This window comes from Molossus molossus, unplaced genomic scaffold (assembly GCF_014108415.1).
Source record: "Molossus molossus isolate mMolMol1 unplaced genomic scaffold, mMolMol1.p scaffold_m16_p_16, whole genome shotgun sequence".
Lineage (NCBI taxonomy): Eukaryota > Metazoa > Chordata > Mammalia > Chiroptera > Molossidae > Molossus > Molossus molossus.
Genome location: NW_023425351.1, coordinates 20,702,768 through 20,726,634, shown reverse-complemented (window position 1 = coordinate 20,726,634; position 23,867 = coordinate 20,702,768). Strand labels below are relative to the sequence as shown.

At 37.1% G+C, this 23,867-nt stretch overlaps 1 protein-coding gene across 12 annotated transcripts in view; it reads right to left on the bottom strand.

Annotated features, from left to right (window-relative positions):
• YTHDF3 (YTH N6-methyladenosine RNA binding protein 3) overlaps positions 1–20,059 on the bottom strand; it is a 41,363-nt gene extending 21,304 nt beyond the window's left edge. For 3 of the 12 annotated variants that reach the window (XM_036263634.1, XM_036263638.1, XM_036263636.1), the window contains exons 1-4: positions 15,599–15,933; positions 12,943–13,028; positions 11,268–11,312; positions 704–2,302 (exon numbers count right to left, since the gene is read on the bottom strand). In XM_036263634.1, the coding sequence (XP_036119527.1) occupies positions 704–2,302; positions 11,268–11,312; positions 12,943–13,028; positions 15,599–15,656 (1,788 nt within the window). In that variant the 5' untranslated portion in view covers positions 15,657–15,933. Of the gene's footprint in view, positions 1–449; positions 504–703; positions 2,303–11,267; positions 11,313–12,942; positions 13,029–15,598; positions 15,934–19,212; positions 19,238–19,710 lie in introns of those variants that run through there. The other 9 variants (XM_036263643.1, XM_036263641.1, XM_036263637.1 and 6 more) reach the window with 8 other exon arrangements.
• Positions 20,060–23,867: the final 3,808 nt, after the last annotated feature.

The following is a 23,867-nucleotide window of genomic DNA, read 5'->3' as shown; positions in this document are numbered from 1 at the left end:
ACAGAAAACATTCCCCAGCCTGTCTTGCTATGTGCCCTATGATAAAATCTGGCCAATATGATGCAAGCATGAACAGTGAGTAACTTCTTGAGAAATCTCTCTTAGAGTTTCACAGAAGTAAATAAGGAAAGAAATCAAATTCTACAGTCTTTATCTAAAGCCCATCTCTTCTCAATTCTTAACTGCCTTTCTAAAGCCAAATCCTTACTATATTTTGTACAAGTGCTCCAACTGCCCAATTATAAAAATACTTCAGGAGTTTTAGGGGAAAATATTTTATTTCTCATAAATACAAAATAAATAATATTCAAACATTTACTTAAAAGCTGTTTCAAACTTAGGACACATTTCCCCACAAAATAACATTTGAGATTAGAGTCCCTTGCCAGTTCTTAAGCCGGCTTAATTATAAATTCAGAATTCACTGAGCACTGATGAACATGACTCAATCACCTGAAGAGTATGAAGAATAGACAGGAAGCAAATTTAGAATAAAGGTTACCCTCGGGAAGTAAACAGTAAATGTTTCATATGTGGCCTCACAGGCCTTCAAGGATGTTTATAAAGTTGTTTTAAGTGGTTGGTTTCGTTCAGAGTAAAGGTCTTAAACTCAAAATGTAATATTAAAAGGCATTAAAAAATACCCATCCATGCACAGCACCCCAACAAAAGACCCTACACATAAAAATTACTTTACTCTTACCCTACGCATGGCTTCCTCCTCTTCTTGACGCTTTTCATAATGTGCAAAGTCATCAAAGATTGAGGTGGTATGCTTGAAAGTAGCAATTATTTTAAGCACTTGCTTAGCTTTTTCTAGGGGTACCTCTTGAGTGTCCCTTGAATTGGTGACTGGTTTGTTGTCATTATTTTCTAAGCGAATATGCCGTAATTGGTTATTGGGAACATCTTTGACAAAGATCCACTTAACTTCAAATTTGCCCTTCCACTTATCCTGAGACCAGACACCAGCATATGCATTATAGTCCACAACAGACTTCATTTCAGCCACTCCACAAAAATGTCCACTGCCATTCACACTGAAGAGTAAATAGAGTGGGCCTTTCCCATTCAGGGAACGGTAAGCTGCATCCAAACGCTTATTACCATGCTCAGTACTACACCAGATAGAGTACTTAATGGAACGGTGAATGTCATCCTCAGAATAGCTTTTAATTATAAACACACGTCCATTCTTCAGGTTCCAGTCAAAGTCTTTGGGATTATAGTTGTTTATGGCCTTTAGCTTTTCCAGCACTGGATGCACTTCTACACTAGAAGGTGAAGCACTGACAGGAACAACACCTAAACCAAAGTTTTCACCGCCCGCTCCATTGTTCTGGTTGAAGCCACCTCCCCTATTCCGAGGAGCTACCCAACGGTTCTGCAGCTGTTGCTGTTGGGGCTGCACTTGGTGAGGCTGGGCCTGTGGCTGAGGTCCTTGTTGCTGCTGTGGTTGTGGTGGCTGAGGCTGCTGTTGAGGCAGTTGGCTTTGCACCAATGGTGGTGGTTGAATTAATGGCTGAGGCTGCTGAATTATAGTTTGAGGAGGCAGAACTGGTTGGGTTGGTGGAACCTTTACCACAGACCCCTTTTCATCCCAAGTTCCAATATTCATGTTGTGTTTTATAGGAGGTGGTGGCACAGCAGAACCCCCAATTCCCACATTGCCCTTGGGTTTAAGTTTCGGTTGAGGTTTGGCAGGCTTTCTGGCAATGGCGGCCCAGGAGGTTGGTTTAGGTGCTGCACTGCTAACTGGGGGTACACTATTGGTTGCAATGCTAGTCATACCACTGCTGCTCAAAGCTGTACCTACAGTTTTTGTCACTGCAGCTGTCAGGTCACCACCAATTTTCAGTCCAGTCATGCCTTGCTCAATACTGCTAATGCCAGGCACCTTACTCAAAGTATCACTGCCAAATCCAGCCTGTCCATCAGTAATAGCTCTCCCGAGAGAACTAGGTGGATAGCCATAACTGCTACTATAAGCAGAACTTTGCGTTGATTGTCCCTGAGATCCACTTGTCCCCCACGTAGAGAAATCAGCATTACCAGGAAAAAAGTTAAATCCATGCTGACCAAGAAATGGAGGGGTATTTCCTAATGCCCCAGGTTGACTAAATACACCATCTGGTATATAATGATGTTCTCCATTACTCATTTGTCCATAGGTTGTCAGATATGGCATAGGTTGGTCTCCAGCCGTGGACCATGCTGCTTCCCCAAGAGAATATGGAAATCCAATGGATGGAGCATAGTAACTAGGCATGTATGGATCTGACATTGGTGGATAGCTGTTACTCTGGAAAACAAAAGATCATAATCAAGAGCGAAATTTCCTCCGAAGGGAAGGGGAAAAAATGTGAAAGATTAAAATCAAATAGTCTTAGGTCAATGAAAAACAAATCTATCTGTTCCAGATAAGCAAAATTAAAATTTCAAATCCAATTTTTTCAATAGAAAAATTTGCTGATGAGTAGTTTTACTTTAAGCTATTATTTATAAAACTGTAGGGTTTTTGTTTCAGGGTGGGGGTAGGGTAGGAGATAATTATTTTTGTTTAAAGAACCTGGCTTTCTACCACAATTTTAAAATACTTTAATTTCTACAAAAACTTGATTTATAAATTTTGCCAACACAAATCGATCATCTATAACCAGCTTTATTTTAAGTAACTGATGTCTTCAAAACTTTATAAGCAAGAATTAAACAAACCTAGAAACTATGACAATAGAGAAATTAAATTATATCTGTATTATGGAAATTTTGTACTGTCATTAAGGAAAAATAGAGAAATACACTCTGAGAAGCAAAGATTCAAGATTATACCTATAGCATGACCCAAATCTGTTTTTGTTTTGCCTTGTTCATTTTGAGAAAGAAAACCAAATCCTATGATTTCTTAATAGTGGAACAACAGGTGCCTCTCCTCTTTATACTAGATTTTTCAAATTTTACACAATAAACATCACCTTCCTGATCAGAATTTTCACTTATAAATTGAGTTTCTCTAATTTCCCCCCAAAATTACTGCAATTATATCAACTTTTATTTTGAATATTAACTAATCATTCATTTAGTGATTTGCCAAAATCAAGGCACCAAATTTTATTCTTAAGAACTCAGATTTGGAAGCTCCAGTGGCGCAATCGGTTAGCGCGCGGTACTTATAAGAACTCAGATTTGTTACTACACAATGTAAAAAATATTTTAAGTATTTCTTTTACACAAGTGTTTCTTATGCCAAAAACAGATCTGATATTAGATTTTCACTCTTTGATGTAGGTGTGATTTTTAAAGGCTTGAACAGAGCTTTGAAATTTGTAGAATAAGCAAGGCAAAAAAATTAAGGTAATATCTAGTCAGGACAACTAGTATTCCTTTTGCAAGGGTCAAATGATGAAGGCAGATTATTCAATTTCCATAGATATTCTAAGTTCCCCAGAGCAAAATATGTAACCCATTTTTGGGGGCAGGGGGACATTCCTCTCTTGGAACTATTCTAAAACATTGCTTTCCCCACTCAAGAAAGTACATCAATATAAATATGTGACAAACATCACAGTCATACTATCTGGAATTCATTTAAAATTATTTTTTTATAAAGGCCAATCACTGAAAATCCAGATGCTTTATTGTCACGATTATGTAACAATAAAAAGTGTGACAAACTTTTCAACTGTTACAACTGTCCAGTGTCTATGAGAAAGCTCATATTGATTTTTGAAATCTGATATAACTAAAAAAAAAAATACCATATGATCTCACTTATATGTGGAATCCAATAAACAAAATAAACTGGTGAACAAAATTAAAACAGAGGCATGGATTCATGGAACAGACTTACAGCTGTCAGAGGGGAGGGGGATGGAGGGGAAAGGATGAAAGAAGGTGAAGGGATTAGCCTAAGAACATAGATGCATTATCCACAGACAGAGAAAATAGCGAGGTGATGGCCAGAGGGAAGGGGGGAGGGATGGATGGAGGTGGGCAAAGCAGGGAGGGGGCAGCGACATTTGTAATCATGTCGACAATAAAAATAAAGTTTAAAAAACCTTGAGATTCAAAAATAAAGGTTGCATTTAAATTAATAATTATGATATAGTATTACTGAGTATTTCCAGTAAAGCTTGGGCTTTAAAAAAAAAACAACTCTCACTTCATACTATTTAAATAAGACTTTAAATACAGTTGATATTAAGTACACTTTACTGCATTCAAAACTGGAAATATATGCGTTACTACTTACTAATTTACTTGAACATACTCTTTAACTATAATGGATAATTATTAACTATATTTGAGAATATATTCCAACAGTGTTCACAGTATTAGTAAAAAAGAAATGAAGAGAATCTTTGGAACCATCACAGTAGTGCCATCACTGCAGAGATCAACAGTGGAAATACGGACTGTTATATTTAAAGATAAAAATAAGAGCTTCTTGAGAGTTCAAAATCACCAACAATGGTTTTCAACAAAAAATTCTTTTTTTTTTTGTCCATGCTCCTAGCGGGAACCGAACCTGGAACTCTCTGGTCTGCAGGCTGATGCTCCAACCGCTGAGCCAAACTGGCCAGGGCAACAAAAAATTTATTGAAGAAATTAGTAAGTAAACTTTACTAGCCATGAAGATGACACACACTCACAAGCATAACAGATCACTAAATTATTTGTTAAAAATAAAAATACTAGCCCTGGTTGGTTTGGCTCAGCAGTTAAGAGCATCGACTTGTTCCTGGCCCTGGTGGGGTCAGGTGGTAGACAACCAATCGATGTTTCTCTCTTTCCACCCTCACCCCACCTTCCAATCTCAAAAAAAAAAAAAACACCTCAAAAAACTCAATAGGGTTTCATATTGACAAAGAAGTCACTATAATATAAAACTCTAAAAAGCTTAATAAAAATGTACAGGAGGTCAGCCAGTATAAGTGAACATACATAATATATTAAATATTTTTAAAAGTCTTTTTTAAGTTTAAAGTTACTAAAGTATCTATTTATTTATTATTAATTTTAACCAAACACTTACTGAATGCCTACACTGTGAAAAACACTGATATAAGACACCTACTGTAAAAGAAAACCTACAGCTAAAGACACATAACACAAGGAAAGTGAACAAATTCCACAAGAGGGAAGAGTAGGAGAGCTGGGCTAAATATGGAGGTAGGTAATCAGTTTCAAAGTTTTAATTTAGAATGTTGGCACTGAAACCTAGACTCAGTAAATCCTTATCTGGACGTGGGAGTGGAAGAGCAGAATAGGTAGAAAGTTTTTAAGTTCATTTTTCAAAATAAAGTGTTTGCAAAATTATACTCATAACTTATTTTGAATACTGTTGTTTCACCCTCACAAATGCTGAATTTTGCACAACAGTTACACATCAAGTTCCTAATTTATCTATACCCACAGTGTAGTCCAGGGCTAAAGAACAAATACATATTTTAAGCTTTGCAAACTAAGCTGCCACATAATCATCTTTTTAAAAAAAATCTTTTGTAAAAGGCTGCTAACTCAAGGGTTTTCTCAAAGAAAACAGCATGGACTGAATTTGGTCCCTGGGCCACTGTGTGTCAACTCTGTTTTAACTGATTCTGTAACCTGTACTAATGAGAGAGACAGACAGACAGAAAGGAGAAAGCAAGTCCCAAACCTCTACTATTATTTTATTTTATTTTATTTTTTTGTTCAGGTAGAGTGGGAGGGAGAGAGAGGAACAGAGAGAGAAACATCGATGTGAAAGGAACACATCGAGTGGCTGCCACCCGCACAACCGACCAGGGCCGGGGACAAAATGCAACTGAGGTACGCGCCCTTAGCGGGAACCGAACCCGGGTCTCTCAGGACCGCAGGCCGACGCTCTAACAGCTGAGCCAAACCGGCCAGGGCTCTACTATTATTTTAATAGGGAACAAAGTTTTGCCAATCCTGTCACCTCTGGAGCTGGAATAGGCCCAAACCTTTTTGGGTGTGAAAGTCTTTGATTAGATATCTTTTTAATTATTTTTTTAAATTATTATATTTACTACTCCCTACATTAGTAATTTTGTCAAAGTACTAAGTTTAAATTACTTAAAAAATGTGCTCCATTAGTTATCTCTGCCTATCAAACAGCTCAGGCTAATAGGCAGAGATGCATTATTGTCCCTGTGTGACAACAGAGCTATCCACAGTACTATTACTACCACCTACAGTCCTAAAGGATACAGGATAAAAGGCCTGCTTCCTCCAGTTTATGAAACTGTTAACCATTTATTTCCCTATTCTCTCAGTAGTTTTAGCTGAATGAGATGTTTTTTTCCTTAGCTCTATCTATGACAGTAACTTAAGCAATCTACTTTCAAAAGGCAAAGCTTCAGTTTGGATTCTAGTAAAAAACAAAGTTGTAGGAAACTCTTCAAAGTTAGAAAAAAATAAAAAAAGATATGGCCAACACAGTTTAAACTAATAGAGCTTTGATAATGGAAATATTTCTAAATGTTTTTCTAAATATAAAATAAATTTCTAATTGCTAAGTGGAATATCAATTAGATGAATGCACCTTGGTAGTGGAAAAAACAAAATTTTCCACTTCCTGATGATGGAAAATAACTCAAAACTTACTTTCACCTGTTACTTAAAACATTGTTATAATGAAACAATCAATTTCAGTTTATGTAAAATAGTTTTAAATAGTTTATTTAAAAATATTAATATTTTGGAAAGTAGTAATAGTGAAATTTTACTATATTCTTTAACATACAATCTTTAAACAAAGTGATGTAAAATTTTTGGTATTTCCCTTATACTAAAAAAAACTAACTGGAAGAAAAAAATAGTAATATATACATATAAAGAGTGATATAATAATCAATGGCTATAATAAACATAGTGGTGAGAACAGATGCACAAACCCTTTACCTACAGCATAAATTTAGAACCACTGAAGAAGCCATTTAAGGTTGAAGTTAAACCATGAGGCAACAAAATTCTAATCCCAGCCGAGGTACTACTTATCAGCTACGTGAAAGTAGCCAAGTTACAACTCTGAACTGTTTTCTTCTCTATTAAACGGAAACAAAGATACAGTGCCAAGGCACATTAAGTATTCAATCAACAATAGTTATATATTTATTAACACAACTTAACCTGCCTCTTTAAAACATAACTTAATTATCAAGCACATTTGTATAATACCAAAGCTAGTGCAGATCTTAAGAGTATAAAGTCATGGCCCTGGCTGAGTTGCTCAGATGGCTAGAGCATCACCCCATACATCAAAAGGTTTCAAGTTCGATTCCGAGCCAGGGCACATACCTAGGTTGCGGGTTCGATCACTGGTGGGGGCAAGCTCAGGAGGCAACTGATTAAAGTTTCTTTCTCACATCGATATTTCTCTATCTCTCTCTTCCTCTCTAAAATCAATAAAAGCAGATACTTGGGGAAGGATTAAAAACACACACAGACACACACACGCACGCTCTCAGAGTATAAAGTCATAATGTGACGTAGTAGGCAAGGATTGGGCTCAATTCTGTACTCTTCCACTTTCCATGTCAGTGATCTCCTCAGATCATTTAATTTCTCTAACATTGTTAATTCATTGATAAAATGAGAATACTACCTGCTGCTCTAATCAATTGTAAAGATTTTTTAAAAATGCTTTTTTAAAATGATTTTTTAAAAATGCAAAATGCTACATGAAAATAGTTAACCTTTAACTAGTTTTTTATTTGAAAAACTAAACTACGGAAAATTAAAAGTCCTTCCTTAGAATTTTAAAATCGTTTATAGTTATTATCCCACAGCTTGCAGATCAACTGTTTTTCTATTACCTCAAAGAAAACCTGAATAAGAAAAAGTTTATATTCTGAGCTGAGGACATTTTAATACAACTCAATTATAACAAAGTCTTTCAGCTCTGGCCGGTTTGGCTTTCAGCTCTGGCCGGTTTGGCTCAGCAGTTAAGAGCATTGGCCAGCGGACCAAAGGGTCTCAGGTTTGATTCCGGTCAATGGCATGCACCTGAGTTGCAGCTTTGATCCCAGGCCCAGTCTGAGGCAACCAATCAATGTGTCTCTCTCATATATTGATGTTTCTGTTTCTCTCTCTTTCTCCCCTTCCCTTTCACTCTATCTAAAATTCAATGGAAAAATATCCTCGGGTGAGGATTAACAAACAGTCTTTCAGTTTTATTTTGTTTTGAGTTAAGGTAACTTAATACCCATTTTTGCTTCATAAATATCCAAACTCCCAAGAAAGAACACCATATACAATGTTTCAGAAGTTCAATAAAAAAATAAAAAAAGCCCTGGCTGGTTTGGCTCAGCGGTTAGAGCGTCGGCCTGCGGTCCGGAGAGACCCGGGTTCGGTTCCCGCTAAGGGCACGTACCTCGGTTGCAGTTTGTCCCCGGCCCTGGTTGGTCGTGCGGGTGGCAGCCACTCGATGTGTCCCTTTCACATCGATGTTTCTCTCTCTCTCTCTTCCTCTCTCTCCCTCCCACTCTATCTGTACAAAAAATGGAAAAATGTCCTCGGATGAGGATTAAAATAAATAAATAAAAAAAAAAGACTGAGGCATTATTCCACCAATTACAGCACTTTTGCACAGTGAAAAACAATACTGCTTTCCTTTAAGAACCTGAGGTACTTCAATCCCCAGATTTCACTTCTGAATTAACAAAAAGTAGAGTTTAGTCTACTTTTAATGCTTACCTATATTTTCCTTAATATTAAAAAATATTGTACTTGAACAAAAGTATGATACACATTTAAATCATAAAAATATCCTAAGAAAAATGTATTCTAGATCATACTCAATTAAACTGACTTTTCATTAACCATAATTTTTCACTCCCTAATTCTAGAAGATAACCTAATCCATTCATTCAATAAGTATTCAATGAATGGCTGCTATAAAACAGAGTAAAGTGCCAGTTACTGGAGACAAAAAGATGAAAAACATGGTCTCTGATCTATAGGACTTCACATCTAGTGGGGAAGACATATTTACCCTACAGTTTGATAAGTACTGTAATGGAAGTACAAGCAAAGCAAACAAACGCTCTAGCACAAAGAGAAGGGTGCAAGTAACTGGAGGGAATCAGAAAAGACCAGAAGTAATAGATGTAAGAGTCAGTGTGTGGATGTGTGCAAATAATACATATTGAGATCATGAAAGAAAACATTTATATTTTCAGAAAATAAGAATAACTATTTCCCTGAATAAGTTAAAGAAAGTTGATCAAAGATGAAGCAGGAAGGGATGTGCTGTGAAGTTGAGGTAAATTCTTTAATGACAATGGCACAATCAAGCTTCGACTTTAAGAAGACTCCAAGTGGTGATACAGAATTACCATTTAGAAAATCATTTGAACAGGCAGAGATAATGAAAACCTTAACTAAGGACAGGAACAGAAAATAACAAAATTCAAAATATTAAAATACTTTTAGCTCTCTATACCTCCTCCCTGATAAACATGGTTAGGAATATATTTACCCACATATAAAACAGACAAACTCAAACTTCATTTTTCCAATTTATTCTTAAAATTGATATGGCACCTTTAATGGTACCAATTAAACCTGAATTTTCTGATCAATATAATTGTGTGATTATTCTGAGAAATTATAGAGAACTGTTTTTTTGACATTCATTTTTACTTAAATAGTGATGTCTTGAGAACAACAAAAAAACCTACATAGCAAATATTTTACATAAATGTAACATGCACATCCACTTCATAATTAAGTAAAATATTTAAGCATAAAATTGTAAACATCATTAAAAAATGAAAGAAATAAACACAAGACAGAATTAACAAAAGCAACAAAAACACATTTCACAAAGCTTAAATGCATCTTGTCTTCCAAAGTACTGGTTAAGGCTTGAGTTTCAAAATCCTACCTTCCTTACCAAACAGAAACCTCCCATTTGGCTGCACCTGATATATCCACAACAGAGAACTAATTTTAAGACCTGCAGGACATTCATTCATTTGTAAATTAATATAAAAATTATTCCCTAACAAAGTAAACCCTAGAAAATAGAAGCAATATGCTGCCACAGAGGGCCAAAAGTCTGGTTTAAAGTATTCCTGGGTTTGATGTGAATTAGATCTAAGTATACAAAACAATTTCAATTACCGAAAAACATTAAACACCTTTCCAGAAAAAAAATCCATTTTTCTTATTTATAATATTAAAATCAGATGACAGGATTTAATTTTAAAGTCATTGTATATTTAATTGAACATTAAAAAAATTAAACAATTTCTTCAGCTAGGTTAGTACAAGGACCTATAAATACTTGCAGAAATTTAAACTTGCAAATTACTTGCTATATTTTACCAATAAATCAAGTTTTCACTAATGCGCTCTAAAAGGTCAATTTTTATTGTCTGGTTCATCTAAGTAGTTAAGATAGTCTAGTTCAGCTAAGTAATTTAAACTCTTATAGAACTTACTTTCAGATTTCAGATAATTTTTCATTTTTCTCTCCAAAAGACCCAGAGTTCAATATTCTATAATTGTAGTGCACTTTATTTAAAAAAAAAAAAAAAAAGTTTTTCTCTTTATTGATTTCAGAGAGAGAGGATTTTAGAGAGAAAGAGGAAGTGAGAGGGAGAAAGATAGAAAGATCAATGAGAGAGAACTTCGACTTGCTGCCTCCTGCATGCCCCTTACTGGGGATTTGGCCCACAACCTGGGTATGTGTCCTGATCACGAATCAAACCAGCACCTCTTGGTGCAGAGGTTGACGCTCAACCACTGAGCCACACCAGCCGAACTATAGTGCACTTTAAAAAGTATGTATCCTGACTACACATAATTATTTTTAGTATTACAGAGAAAGACAACTGCTGTAAACCTATTCATGAGTACTGGCAAGGAGAGGGAAGTAAAATACATCCTTACTAGTACCAAACTGTAAAACCTCTCTTGAAATAGCACATGACTATATTAATTCAAATATCATGAATTAAAATGATTTAATTAACATAAAGCATAAGACCTTCCATTTAAACACATTAAAACAAATCTTTCATAGACATCTTGCCAACATAAGGAAGCTTTTATAATACAATTTAAAAATTGGGTTTATTAAGATAAGTGTGTTTATAGTCTTAAAAATTAATTTTCTAACACTTAAAACAATTATTTTTTTTAACAAGTGAAATCTTACACAAAATTCCAATATAATAGCAGATAAAAAGCAAAGCAGAGCTCTGTTTGCCACAAGGGTAGGATCAAGGGCACCCTCCCCGAGTCTCCCCTAGGCAGACCTGAAGCACCTCTGTGGAATGCCAAATTACCAATCTTCTAAGCCCCTGTGACAAATGAATTATAAAATATTTGTTACCAAGTAAAGCGAGGATTCTTATGGTAGCATTTTCAAACACTTACAATACATTAAAATTCCTTGAAAACAGAGTTTGAACAATGAAGACAGAGGACCTGCATACTATATCCTTGTCTTAGAAATTCATTTTACATTTTAATAAAGTATAAAGTCAAGTAGCAAAAGCACCCCACAATTCAATTATTTAAACCAAATGAACTTCTCAAACTTATCTGATCATGAAGACCTTGGGGTGGGGGTATCTAATATACCTCTTTTATCAGAATTTCTCAAAAAAGTTAGAAAATACTGCCGTACGGAATATAAACTGAGGTTACTGGGTTACTGTGTAGCCCCAAATAGAACACTGTATGTTTCTTTTAAAACTTGCACTACATTGCACAACAAATGATCTTCCCTTATTTTCCAATGATACATTCTTTCACAACATTTAGGTGGAAAGTAAATTTATTGGGATCATAGAGTATATAAATATGAAATGAAAATTTTCATTTTTAAGAGTAGCCAAACTTTCATAGATTTTATCACCATTTTTCTTCTTTTCATTTATTTATTCCCTCCCAACATATGCTAGGAATGCAGATCAACAGATAGAAGGGGCAGTTAAAGAAATTACCAAGAAGTTAATCAGGTAAAACATAACCATGGCTCCTCACAGTCCTAAAAATAATTCTATGTACTACAAAACAGGAACTACTTTTTGCTTAAATTTGCTCTAAAACTGTAAAGTTGTGCAATAACACTTGGTTCCTTGTTCTTTTAGTTTTAAAAAACTAGAGGTTAAGATTTCAAGGTAGATTTTTTCATGTATCTTTTTTTTCCCTAAGCAAAGCAACAAAAGCAGCTTCATTCCAGAATGTTTTCCCTAAAGAAACTGGTTAAAACAAAAGTTTATTTTTACATTTATTTCTATTAGTGACATTTTTATTAACAAATGGATGAAGACAGAAATGGTATAGAGACTAAGAACACCATTTTTTAATGTTTAAATCTAAATTATTCTTGTATACAAATTCACAAGATTTTTGAACATTCCAAACACACAAGAACCTCAAAAGCCACCAATTATTTGATTTGATTAAATTCTCCATGCCTACAATATAGAAGTGTTTATAAAGTCTTAATTGTTTTATTTATTTATATATCCCCTACATTACCAGGTTAAATTAAAACTTTAATTTTCAGTGAAATTCAAATAGGAATGACTTATAAAGAAAATATCACATTTAACTAAAAGTTGCAAGAATAAACTAATCGGTCCTCTCCCACAAATTTCTAGTTAATTAAACCTTGTAATCTGCTTTGCCTGCGAGATGACAGTGACATTAAAAGATTAAATTCTTTCAACATTCAAACAAGCTATAATACATATATATAATGTTCATCTTAAAATCTTTATATTTCATAATGTAGTTTCAGTTGTGTATAATTTTTAAAGAACTCTTCTATGCCATAAACCTGCAACTGCTATTCACTATTATGCAGGTACATTAGATTGATTCATGTTATGGTTAGTCTCATTCTATTAAAATATCTATTTAGAAATCAATTAATACTAATATAAGCTAATTTGCTAAATATGGAACTGTCAGACTTACCTGATTTGTCTGGCTACTTAAGTATGGCTCAAAATCATCATCATTTACAGCATCTTTTTGATGAATGGAACCGTTTTGTACTGAAACTAAAAAATATGTTTGTATTAGATGTGTTGTAGTCATCATTATGACGATCACAGAATAGTATTTTTCACATTCTCAGTATTTTTCAAACCAAGTCACAAAAAATTATCCTTTTGTTCTTTTCACTTAAAAACTCTCTTAAGGTTAACTTAATTTTGGATATAAATATTTATGTGCCACCAAAAACTTATAAATATTGTATAGATAAGCCTAAAGTTAGAGAAATACAAATTATATATACACTTCCCATTACCAAAAACATAAAGCAAATACCCCAATTTCAACACTGTAGTAAGTAAGCAGTTAAATTAAAATGTTGGAATGGTTTGCTAATGCTATATTTGAATCTAAAATATCACTTCAAATGGTATTGTAGACAGATTTCTGAATGTTCTCTAACTTTGTTAAGTCTTTCTGTTACTTAGTCCAATAAAGGTAAAGAACTTTTCTTGTAACTAAAGTTACAATAAATATCTTAAATGTTTCTAGTTAAAGAAAGTAACTACAATTAACTTGAAGCAGTATCACAATGAGCATGAGAAAAATCTAAACAAAAAGGGCCCACGCCCTGGCCGGTTTGGCTCAGCGGTTAGAGCGTTGGCCTGCGGTCCGGAGAGACCCGGGTTCGGTTTCCGCTAAGGGCATGTACCTCGGTTGCAGTTTGTCCCCGGCCCTGGCTGGTCGTGCGGGTGGCAGCCACTCGGTGTGTCCCTTTCACGTCGATGTTTCTCTCTCTCTCTCTCTTCCTCTCTCTCCCTCCCACTCTATCTGAACAAAAAATGGAAAAATGTCCTCGGGTGAGGATAAAAAAACAAAACAAACAAACAAAAAAAAAAGGGACTTAGTTGTAAACCAAAAAATCATGAAGACTTTCACATGGAAGTACAAATAAAATTCAGACACTAAAGATAACCTTTACTTTTGCAATACACAAGAAAACCAATCAGAATAATTTATAATGCCTTATTTGTTCAGAGATCATTTCCATAAATGCTCTATAGTTATTATTCGCTTGACACTGTCTCAGTGTTTTTGAGCAGACTTGAGGTAAGAAGGTCCTGGGTCTGAATCCTAAATCCAACACTGAGAACCTGGGTGATCGATATCTAATTAGTGAACTAGCCTCTGTGACTGTACTTCTCTGTTCAAGGAGAATATCAATAGTACCTACGTACCTTACCTCATCAGAGTATTCAAAGACAGTATGCAATAATCTTGAATATTATTATATAAAATATTACAAATAGGACTAAAAATTACTTTAGAATCACAGAAGTTTTACCAGACCAAAACTTGATGTGCTGGCATAAATATACTGCTCTACACTACTTTTGAAACACACATGAAGATGTAAAAAGTTGAAACTTTCTAATGGATTTATTGACTAATCTGTTAGAAACAACAACAAAAAAACCCTAAATATCTGGGGATTCATTACTTAAAAATAGTGTCACAAAATATCATAAATTAAGTTTGGGGGCAATGGATTTAAGTTGTGTTTCTTTATAATAGCATACCATTTTTATTTTTCCTAATTTGAATTTAGATCACCTACAATATAATAGAGTTGACAATAATATAGGAGCAAAAATAGGCAGTATTCTTTAGTTCTTTGCCTCCAACTGAGTAGAAAGGATCACTCAAAGAAACGATGCTATATTATGAAGCCTTCAAAGTAAACCTACATTGCTCCTTAAAGAGTATAAGATAAACTTAATGGTCAACTTGATCCACTGAGGTGGTTTAACTCAGTATGATAAAAGATAGCATCAGAGCCAGGGTTGAGCTAAATGTGTTCCTCGGAAATTAAATAAGTTAACAGCCACTAGAAATGAAAATACAAAGGTAGGTACTTTAGGTTATTCCTGGTGGGCTAATCATGTCAGCCTAAGAGACTCTAACATACCTGTTCTCCTTTACCACTGTCTTTACTACTCCTTTATCAAAGGTAGCTATGCATAGTTTATCACTTCTTGAAAAACTACACTTTTGGACTATTACACTAGTAATATTAGTCAGTACATATTTGAAACAGCTACCCATTTCAAAACACAACTATCTACTTCTTTTATTTGTTAGATTCTCACAAATTTAATCCATACTGCTAATACAGTAAACAGTGCCTACTTAAACCTTACCTAAATACACATTACAATGCTATACTTATTTCCTCTGTTCTATCCTTTCTATTCTTTTAAGAGGCTGAGACTAAGAACAAAACATTCACACACACTAAATAGTCTACAATCATTTATAAGTGATGCATAAATGCCTAAGAAATCCTAAAAGATTATTCAAGGAGTCCATCAATCTAAGGAAATGTTTAATTGAAAGTATTTTATGCATACTGACAAGTAATTTGCATTCAATTAAAATCTGAATAAGAAGCTAACCCTTGAATTTCAGAGGAATACATTTAAGAAATTCAACTATCTTAAAGACTTTAGTTTTTGAACATTACTTAATGACAATTTAACGTCTCAGAGATTGAGAGCCATTAAACAGAAATGAAATCCAAGCTAGTTCCATAGTCTGTACAAGTTCTTCAGGGAATAAAGAACAGATGACTTACATGATTCTTCGCCTGTTTCCTCTGCTCTATGAAGCAGAGTCAAATCAAGATAGAACATGGGCCTTAGGAGCCAGGTGATTCTTTGCTCTGGTCTGACTACATCAAGTTAGGAAAGTCAACAGATCTGTGCATCATGTTTTCCCACCTACAAAAACAGCGACAATACCATATACCCTCTATCTCCTTACAAGAATGTTTTGAGGATTAATAATAAAATAAAGCCTAAAATGACAGTTAAGTGCTTTGCAATCATATCCAGATGGGAGATGGGGAGAGGTTACAAAAGAATATTGCCAAAATAAAAGGCATTTTCAACTACTTTTCTGGAGCACTAAAACACCGCCAAATTTCCTAATTTTTTGAAATTGCAGTTGTATCAAATAATGTTTGGAGGGGAAGAGAGAAGGGAGGAGCGAAAAAATAGATTTCTTTCTATATATCTATTTATAAACTTAAAAAATAGGAGGAAGCAAGCAATAAGGTCTGAGACTACTACACTTTTCTCTGTGGTGCCTGCAGGAAAAGGAACAATACACTTTGATTCCGGCAAGCAAAAATCCTTCTTGTTAATAAATAAAAGTGATATAAAGTCAGTTTTAAATTATGGACCAGTAGTTAATAATCATGCTTAAACTTCTACTACCCTTTAGTACTACACCTTGGCCAACAATAAAAACAATTCTAATATATGAGAGACAATAGATGAATATAAAGGATTAAAACTTATAAACAAGTAAACTTAGAACTGTTTATACTATAAAAGCATTTTTGCCTTACAAAAATATTGCTGTAGAATTCCCTTTAAATTTTAATTTCAGTTCCTTTAGCATATTCATACCATTAAAGATAAACAGGAAAACAGTAGAAAATCTAAGATGCTAAAGCCAGGTGTAAAGCCAACGCTGTTGACTAACAATATTTCAGGGAAGAAACACAGCATCTCTGAAATTATATGAACTGAAAAGGATCCTGCTTTCAAAACTCTGACAACTCCTCAGGGACATGTATTTTTCATAAGTTGGTAAGTTCTGAATTCAAGTTTAACACTCATGTACTTAGAATACTGAGGCTGGAGTTCAAGAAAAATAGCTTTGCTTTCTAAAGCTTCATAAAGGTAAACAGAATAACTGTAAAACAATTTCACTAGCTTGAAAACCAAGTCAACTAAGGCAGAGTAGTTTTTCTCAAACACACATATAGCTACTCATATCAGTTCACTGGAGGTGCTGCTTTCGCCTTGTAATTCTCCCTGCAGAGGCATAAAAATACAAATAATGCATATGTGTATTTGTGCTCTTATAGTATCTACCATTTTAAAGCACCTTAAATGACTACCAGTATTTTTAGGCCAGTAGAGTTTTCCCTCCTGCTGTATCTTAGGCAATAGTATTCCTGCATCTTAAAAATAGATGAGGTGAGGCCCTTGGCCAGTGTGGCTCATTTGGTTGAGCATGGTCCTCTGCAATGGAAGGTTGCTGGTTGATTCCGAGTCAGAGCACAAGCCCAGGTTATGGGTTCAATATCTGGGTCGGGTGTGTACAGGAGGCAACCGATTGATAGTTCTCTCTCACATCGAGGTTTCTCTCTCTCCCTCCCCTCTTCCTCTTTCTCTAAAATTAATAAAAACATATTTAAAAGAAGAGATGAGGTGAGGAACATGAAAAGAAACTCAACAAATATACTTCCAAGAGCAGTGGACTATTGTAATTACAACAATCTTCATAATATAAATAGGATTTATGGCTAGAATTATTAAGTTTTATTTTATAGAGGGAAAATTCTGATCAAAAGATGCACTGTGTTCAAGCTCACGTGGCAAGTCAGTGGCCACAAGCAGTATTAGAACACAGATCTCCTAGGAACCCCAGTCCATCATTCTATCCATGAATGAGATTATGAACTGAACAATAAGGGAGAAAGAAAATTTCTTGGAATAAAGAACTATCCAAATAAATACTTTGTATGTGTATCTAAATACATCTAACAAAGGTGATACTGGTAGATTAAAACATTTTAATAACCAAAAGTATTTATTTATAGTCAATATACAATATTATTTACATATAGTTTATATTTATAATGTCAAAGATGACACTAGAATATACCTAAGTGAAATGATTGTCAAAAATCAAGCTTACATTAATGACTTACTAAATACTGTGGATACTCTATTTTGTTTTGTCAAACAAGTACTTCACACAACTTGCTTACTTACCTTAAAGCAGATTAACACAAAACACTTAGCATTTCAAATAGCCTTACAAAGTGCCACCTCCCCACAGATCTAGGATAAAATAATTTACCCTAAGCAATAATGGGCACAAAATTCCAAGTCTACATACTTCCTAATAGGAAGACTAGCAAAAAAAGGTAGTAGATAATTCTTTTTAAATTTACAAATGTTTTTTAAAAACTCACTTAAAATAAATCAACAATCTCAAATTCTGAGGTTTATGCGCACAACATTAAAAAAATGATCCTAAAATTAAAAAGTGCAGTCTAAAAATTAAATTCTAGAATTTAAAATTTCCAAATGTGTATATACTCCAAAAAAATACATCTTTAATCAAAACAAAGCAATAAATTTATGTTACTTAATATAGTACATTATATATGGTATACACAAATTCTCAAATTGTACAATTCAAAGAAAATTAAACTGTGTATACAGTACCTAATCCTTTCAAATTTGTAATAGCAAATAAAAATCTGAATATAAAGAAACTGAATTACATCTAAAAAGCTATTGTAGACCTTATTTTCTAGGTAATATTTTGCTACTGAAATAAAAAACAGGAAGCCTAATTCTATTTAGTCTAATTTCAAGCCCTATTACAAACTGTCATAAATATATAATTCACTGTAATGTTATTTAATTGGCACTGTCCCAAGAAAGCAGTTATTGTTCTATGCTCACTCATGTCACATGATCATGTTCATGTTTCAGTCAACTGACTGTATTACTCTATTTTAATAAATACAAAATACATTTATTTTTTTTAAATGCTTTACTTTCAGTAGTACTTTCTTTTTAAAAAATTAAATAGTGAACCACATAATCCTGGCAGGAAATTATATCCTTCAGTTGGTCCTGTCTAGAATACCAAGTTGAGCCTCACCTTGCAATCAGGACTATCAGAGTTGACATGCCTGTTCAGTTTTGATCTCTAACATAGCCAACTAACTTCAGTAGAATGAGTGATTAACAGTACAATTTGTACTCATGTGACTATGGGGTGGCATGTTCCAATGTAACCCAAACATGTCAAACAAAATCTCCACTTAACTACACAGACATAAAAATTCCTTGTGGCATAAAGTTACATAATACAGATACATTGTAACATTTTTACATTCATAATGATAACTCCTGAACTGAAATATAACTAAGTAGAAAACTGTTTCTTGTACCACTTTGCTTTCTACAAAAGTGGCAAGGAAATACCAAAGGTTTGGATAACATTTGGCTGCCTTAACCGTGATGAATGCTTCTCAAATCCTACATTAAAAAAAAAAAAAAAAAATGAGCAAAAACAAACAGAAAGGCCCTCACAGAGTTTAAAAAGTAACATCGAACCAACATTGGTGAATAAGATAAAAACACCCAAACTCACCTTTATTTCCTTGCCCTTTAGGTCTCTGTGTAGCAAGACGAAAGGTGTCGTAATGAGAAGGAAAAGAAAAAGAAAAAAGGAAAAGTGTTAATCAGAGCCGTTATTAAATATAAGTTATTCTAAAACAGTCCGCGTGGGAGTCAAAGCCACCATATCCCCATGGCCACCGATTTCCCAACCACCCCGTCTTTAACCCGACTACCGCCACCCGGGGTCCGTCCCCCGAGCTCGCCGGGGCTCAGCACCATGTCTGCCGCCCTCGGGATGCGTCCTGAGGCCGAGGAGCAGTGCTTCCCCACCCCCGCGGCCTCCCGCCTCCACCGCAGACTCGGAGCCGGGGCGCACGCCCCGGCCCGGGCGGCAGGACCGCAGCAACTTGCGCCCGGGGCACCGTTATGGGGCCGGCAGCGGCGGCGACGGGGAGGAGCCGAAGCCCCACGCGAGGGTGGGACTCCGGGGCTCGGGCCTTTGCCGAGCCTGAGGCCTCGGCTCCCTCACCTGATCCACGCTAGTGGCTGACATTCTTCACCGCAACCCGAGAGCTGCCGCCGCCGCCGCCGCCTGGGCCTCTCCCCGTGCACTCACAGCAGTTGGAAGCCGCCCTCAGCCGAGTAGACTGTTCCAGCCGCCGCCGCAGCCGCCGCTCGCTGAGAAGCCAGAAACAGGGCCTTGCGCTCGGGAGTCGGTGGAAGGGGCCCGTCTCTTCCGCTTGCACGCTCGTCTTCCCCTCTCGCTCTCCGCTTCTTGGGTCCACAATGGCGGACAGACTCCCTAGTCTCACTTCCGCTCCGAGCCTCCCTGACCTTCCGCTCTCCACTCTGACGTCCGCGCTCACCTCGCTCTTCCTCCCCCACCCTCCCGCCAGCAGCCTGGGCTCCGCCCCCGCACGCCACGTCACCGGCAACCGGAGCCGCGCGGCCGGCCCCTGGGCGCATGCGCCACGGAGGAAGCGCGCCTCTGCGGCTGCGCGCGCCAACTTCCAGGGTTGCTTCGGTAGCTTCCTTCTTTCCAGCCACAGAGGCTGCTGGCCTCGCGTGGGGCGGTGGCAGCAGGATCCCGGGCCAGAGCGGGATTCCGGGGCATTCTTGGGCAGAAGTGGGTCTAGGCGGGAGGCGGCTGCCGGGGTGTGTAGTGGAGCCGGCCGGCGACGCCCTTCTGATGGCGGAATGAACGTTGGCCGGTTGGGACGTTGCCGCCGCAGCCGCGCCCGCCGGGGTGAGCGAGCAGCGGTGGCCGGGCCTCCACGGGAGCCTCCCGAGTGTATCCAAAGCCACTTTTGTGGCTGGGTGAGTCAGCCGCCCTCCGGACAGACTTCCAGGGCGGTCTGGGACGAGTCCGCACGTGCAGCGAACGTGGCTGAGTTGGAGCCCTGGGCCCTGACACCTAAACACAAATAGGAGGTGAGCCGTCCTCTCCAAACGCCGGCAACCTGATAGGTATATCTCACAATTCAACCGCCACTCTGGAGCCCAATCATGGACTTGTGGTCCCCTCCTGCGATGTTGTTGATTTTGATGAATGCATAAAGTTAACTTTGGTAAAGAGAAGCGTAGTTGGTGAACGTTGTTTTGATCCCTAAGAGGAGATGTTTAAAGTAACTGGTAAAGTTACTTTTCTGCAAATTGGTAAAACCAGAGCGCCGATGTGCAACATTTTGAAATTTGTTGCACTAGTATCTTTGCAATAAAGGCAAAGATTCCTTGCCTAATAGGTGTGATGTGGACTCTATGTAAAGAAATAGTTTTAAACGACTAAGTTTTTACAAAGTCATAAAATAGGTGATAGTTTACAAAGTATAAACATTCTGAATTACAGGATTAGTTTTGTGGTTTACAATGCAAGATTTTAGAAGCACTGAGTAATAGAACTGGAACTTACCTTGAGAGTCCCTATTTCATATCACTCACAAAGACGCACTTTTCAGGTCTGGTCAGCTTCCCATGCACTCCCATTTTGCCACGTATCCCAGGGCAGAACTAATTTTCAGATCAGGCTGAGAACCCTTGCCATTTCCCAAGACGTGTCCACTCTTCCAGTTGGTCTTAATCTCTCCAGTCTACCCTGCTCCACTCCGATACAGACCTTTTTATGTATTTATTTATTAATCCTCACATGAAGACATGTTTAGAGAGAGGAAGGGGGAGAGAGAAACACTGATGTGAGAAACATCAATTGGCTGCCTTCCTTATGTGCCCTGACCAGGAATTGAACTGGCAACATCTCCATGCACAGGAAGACACTCAACCAACTGAGACACTCTGGCCAGGGCCACGCAGACCTTTTCGGTTTGAGAGAATTTGCTACTATTGTACATATTATAAGTGCAGAAATTGAGATTATACAAAAGGAAGCTTGTAAAATTTTTCAGACCTCGTCTTTGAGCTTTAATTATCTAAGTTAAAAAGCATGGCTTTAGAATCCAACCAGTTTTTGAATTCTGGCTGGACTAGACTTGGTTGTAAACCTTGGGAAAGGCAATGAAATTTTCTAAGCCTCATGAGTAAAATAAGGTCAGATATGTATACTTTCTGGCACAGAGTAAGCTTTCAACCAGCAGTGGCTATACAGGACTAGCATCCTTGTGGGTTAAGTGCTATTATAGAAAAGTGACACAGAGTGAGGTTAAGAAACGTGCCCAAAATAACAGATAGTCACCATGAGAGTAGGGATTTGAACACAGGCAGTCTGGTTCCAGAGCTTGTACTCCAGCCACTACATAATGGTGGCTTTCATTCCTGCCCCTCAACATATTCTTTTCTTATTGTCCTTCCTAGCATTGAGGTCTGACTTGCACAATGGAGTGCTAATCACCATGACATATAAACCCATTTAACTTAATAGTAAGTACTTTTCAGAGTATATCTGGGAACTACCTAAAATCATTACTGCTTCCAGAAGTATACAAGTGATATTTTGAAAAATGTTGATCTAAGAGTCTAGGCAAAATTTCACTATTTTTATTTTTATTTTCTTCTTAACTCTCAAGATATTTTTTTCCAGTGATTTTTAGAGAGCCTGGAAAGGAGGGAGAGAAACATCAATGTGGGAGAGACACATCAACTGGTTGTCTTCTGCACATGCCCAGACTAGGTCTGGGGATTGAACCTGTCACTTAGGTATGTGTCCTTGACCTGGGAATTGAACCCGAGACCCTTCAGTGCACAGGCTGATGCTGTAACTCCTGAGACACACCAGCCAGGGCCAAAATTTTATTCTTTTACAGGGCCACTGGTATATCAGCCTCCTGGTATGCACAGCATTGTTCAAAGCTTGGAAAGGAAAGGGCAGGCTGAATTTCAGCCCCCATTTACCCTTCAATCACCTTGGTGCCTTTACCCAATGAACTTCCACTCTGTACAACTCAACACAATGGCCCTATACTTCTGCATGACTCCTCCTGTCAGTTCAAATTAGGTTCAGCTGCAGGTGACATCAAATTCAAAATAGTAGGAATTTAAGGTAGAGGTCTGTTTTTTCTCATGCAAAAGAAGTCTGGAGGTAGGTAGTCCAAAGCCCAGGCCACTGTCACACTATCAGATACTGGGCTTCTAGCCTCTTGCTCCACCATCCTCATGGTAACACTTCCCCCAGTACAAGGTGACTGCCCAACTTCCAGCCGTCATAATCACATTCCTACATGCAAAAAGAAAGGTGAAGAGAGGTATGTCGCTTCCCTTTAAGGACATTTATAGAAATTGCATTTTCTGTGTCTGTCTACTTCCCACTAACTAGAGCAGTCTTAAGAAAATACCTAGGCCCTGGCCAGTTTAGCTCAGCGGTTAAAGCGTCGGCCTGCGGTCCGGAGAGACCCGGGTTCGGTTCCCGCTAAGGGCACGTACTTCGGTTGCAGTTTGTCCCCGGCCCTGGTTGGTCGTGTGGGTGGCAGCCACTCGATGTGTCCCTTCACGTCGATGTTTCTCTCTCTCTCTCCCTTCCTCTCTCTCCCTCCCACTCTAGCTGTACAAAAAATGAAAAAATATCCTCGGGTGAGGATAAAAAAAAAAAAAAAGAAAAGAAAATACCTAGGCAAGAGCATACAGTGGAGTAAAGACAGCCTCTTTAATAAATGGTGTTGGGAAAATTGGACAGCTACATGCAAAAAAATGAAACTAGACCATCAACTTACACCATACACAAGAATAAACTCAAAATGGATAAAAGACTTAAATGTGACTCATGAGTCAATAAAATCCTAGAAGAAAATGTAGGCAACAAAGTTTCGGACATCATACGCAGCAGAATTTTCACTGATACATCACCTAAAGCAACAGAAACAAAGGAAAAAATGAACACATGGGACTACATCAAACTCAAAAGCTTCTACACAGTAAAAGATACAATCATCAAAATGGAAAGGCAACCCACTGTTTGGGAGAGCATAACTGCCAATGATATATCAGATAAGGGGTTAATTTCCAATATATATAGAGTGCTCCTACAACTCAATAAAAGGAAAACAACCCAATTAAAAAATGGGCAGAGGAGCTGAGTAGACACCTCTCCAAACAGGACATACAAATGGCTAAGAGACATATGAAGAAATGCTCAACTAATCATCAGAGAGATGCAAATTAAAACAACAGTGAGGTATCACCTCACGCCTGTCAGAATGGCCACCATCAACAAATCATCAAACAACAAGTGTTGGCGAGGGT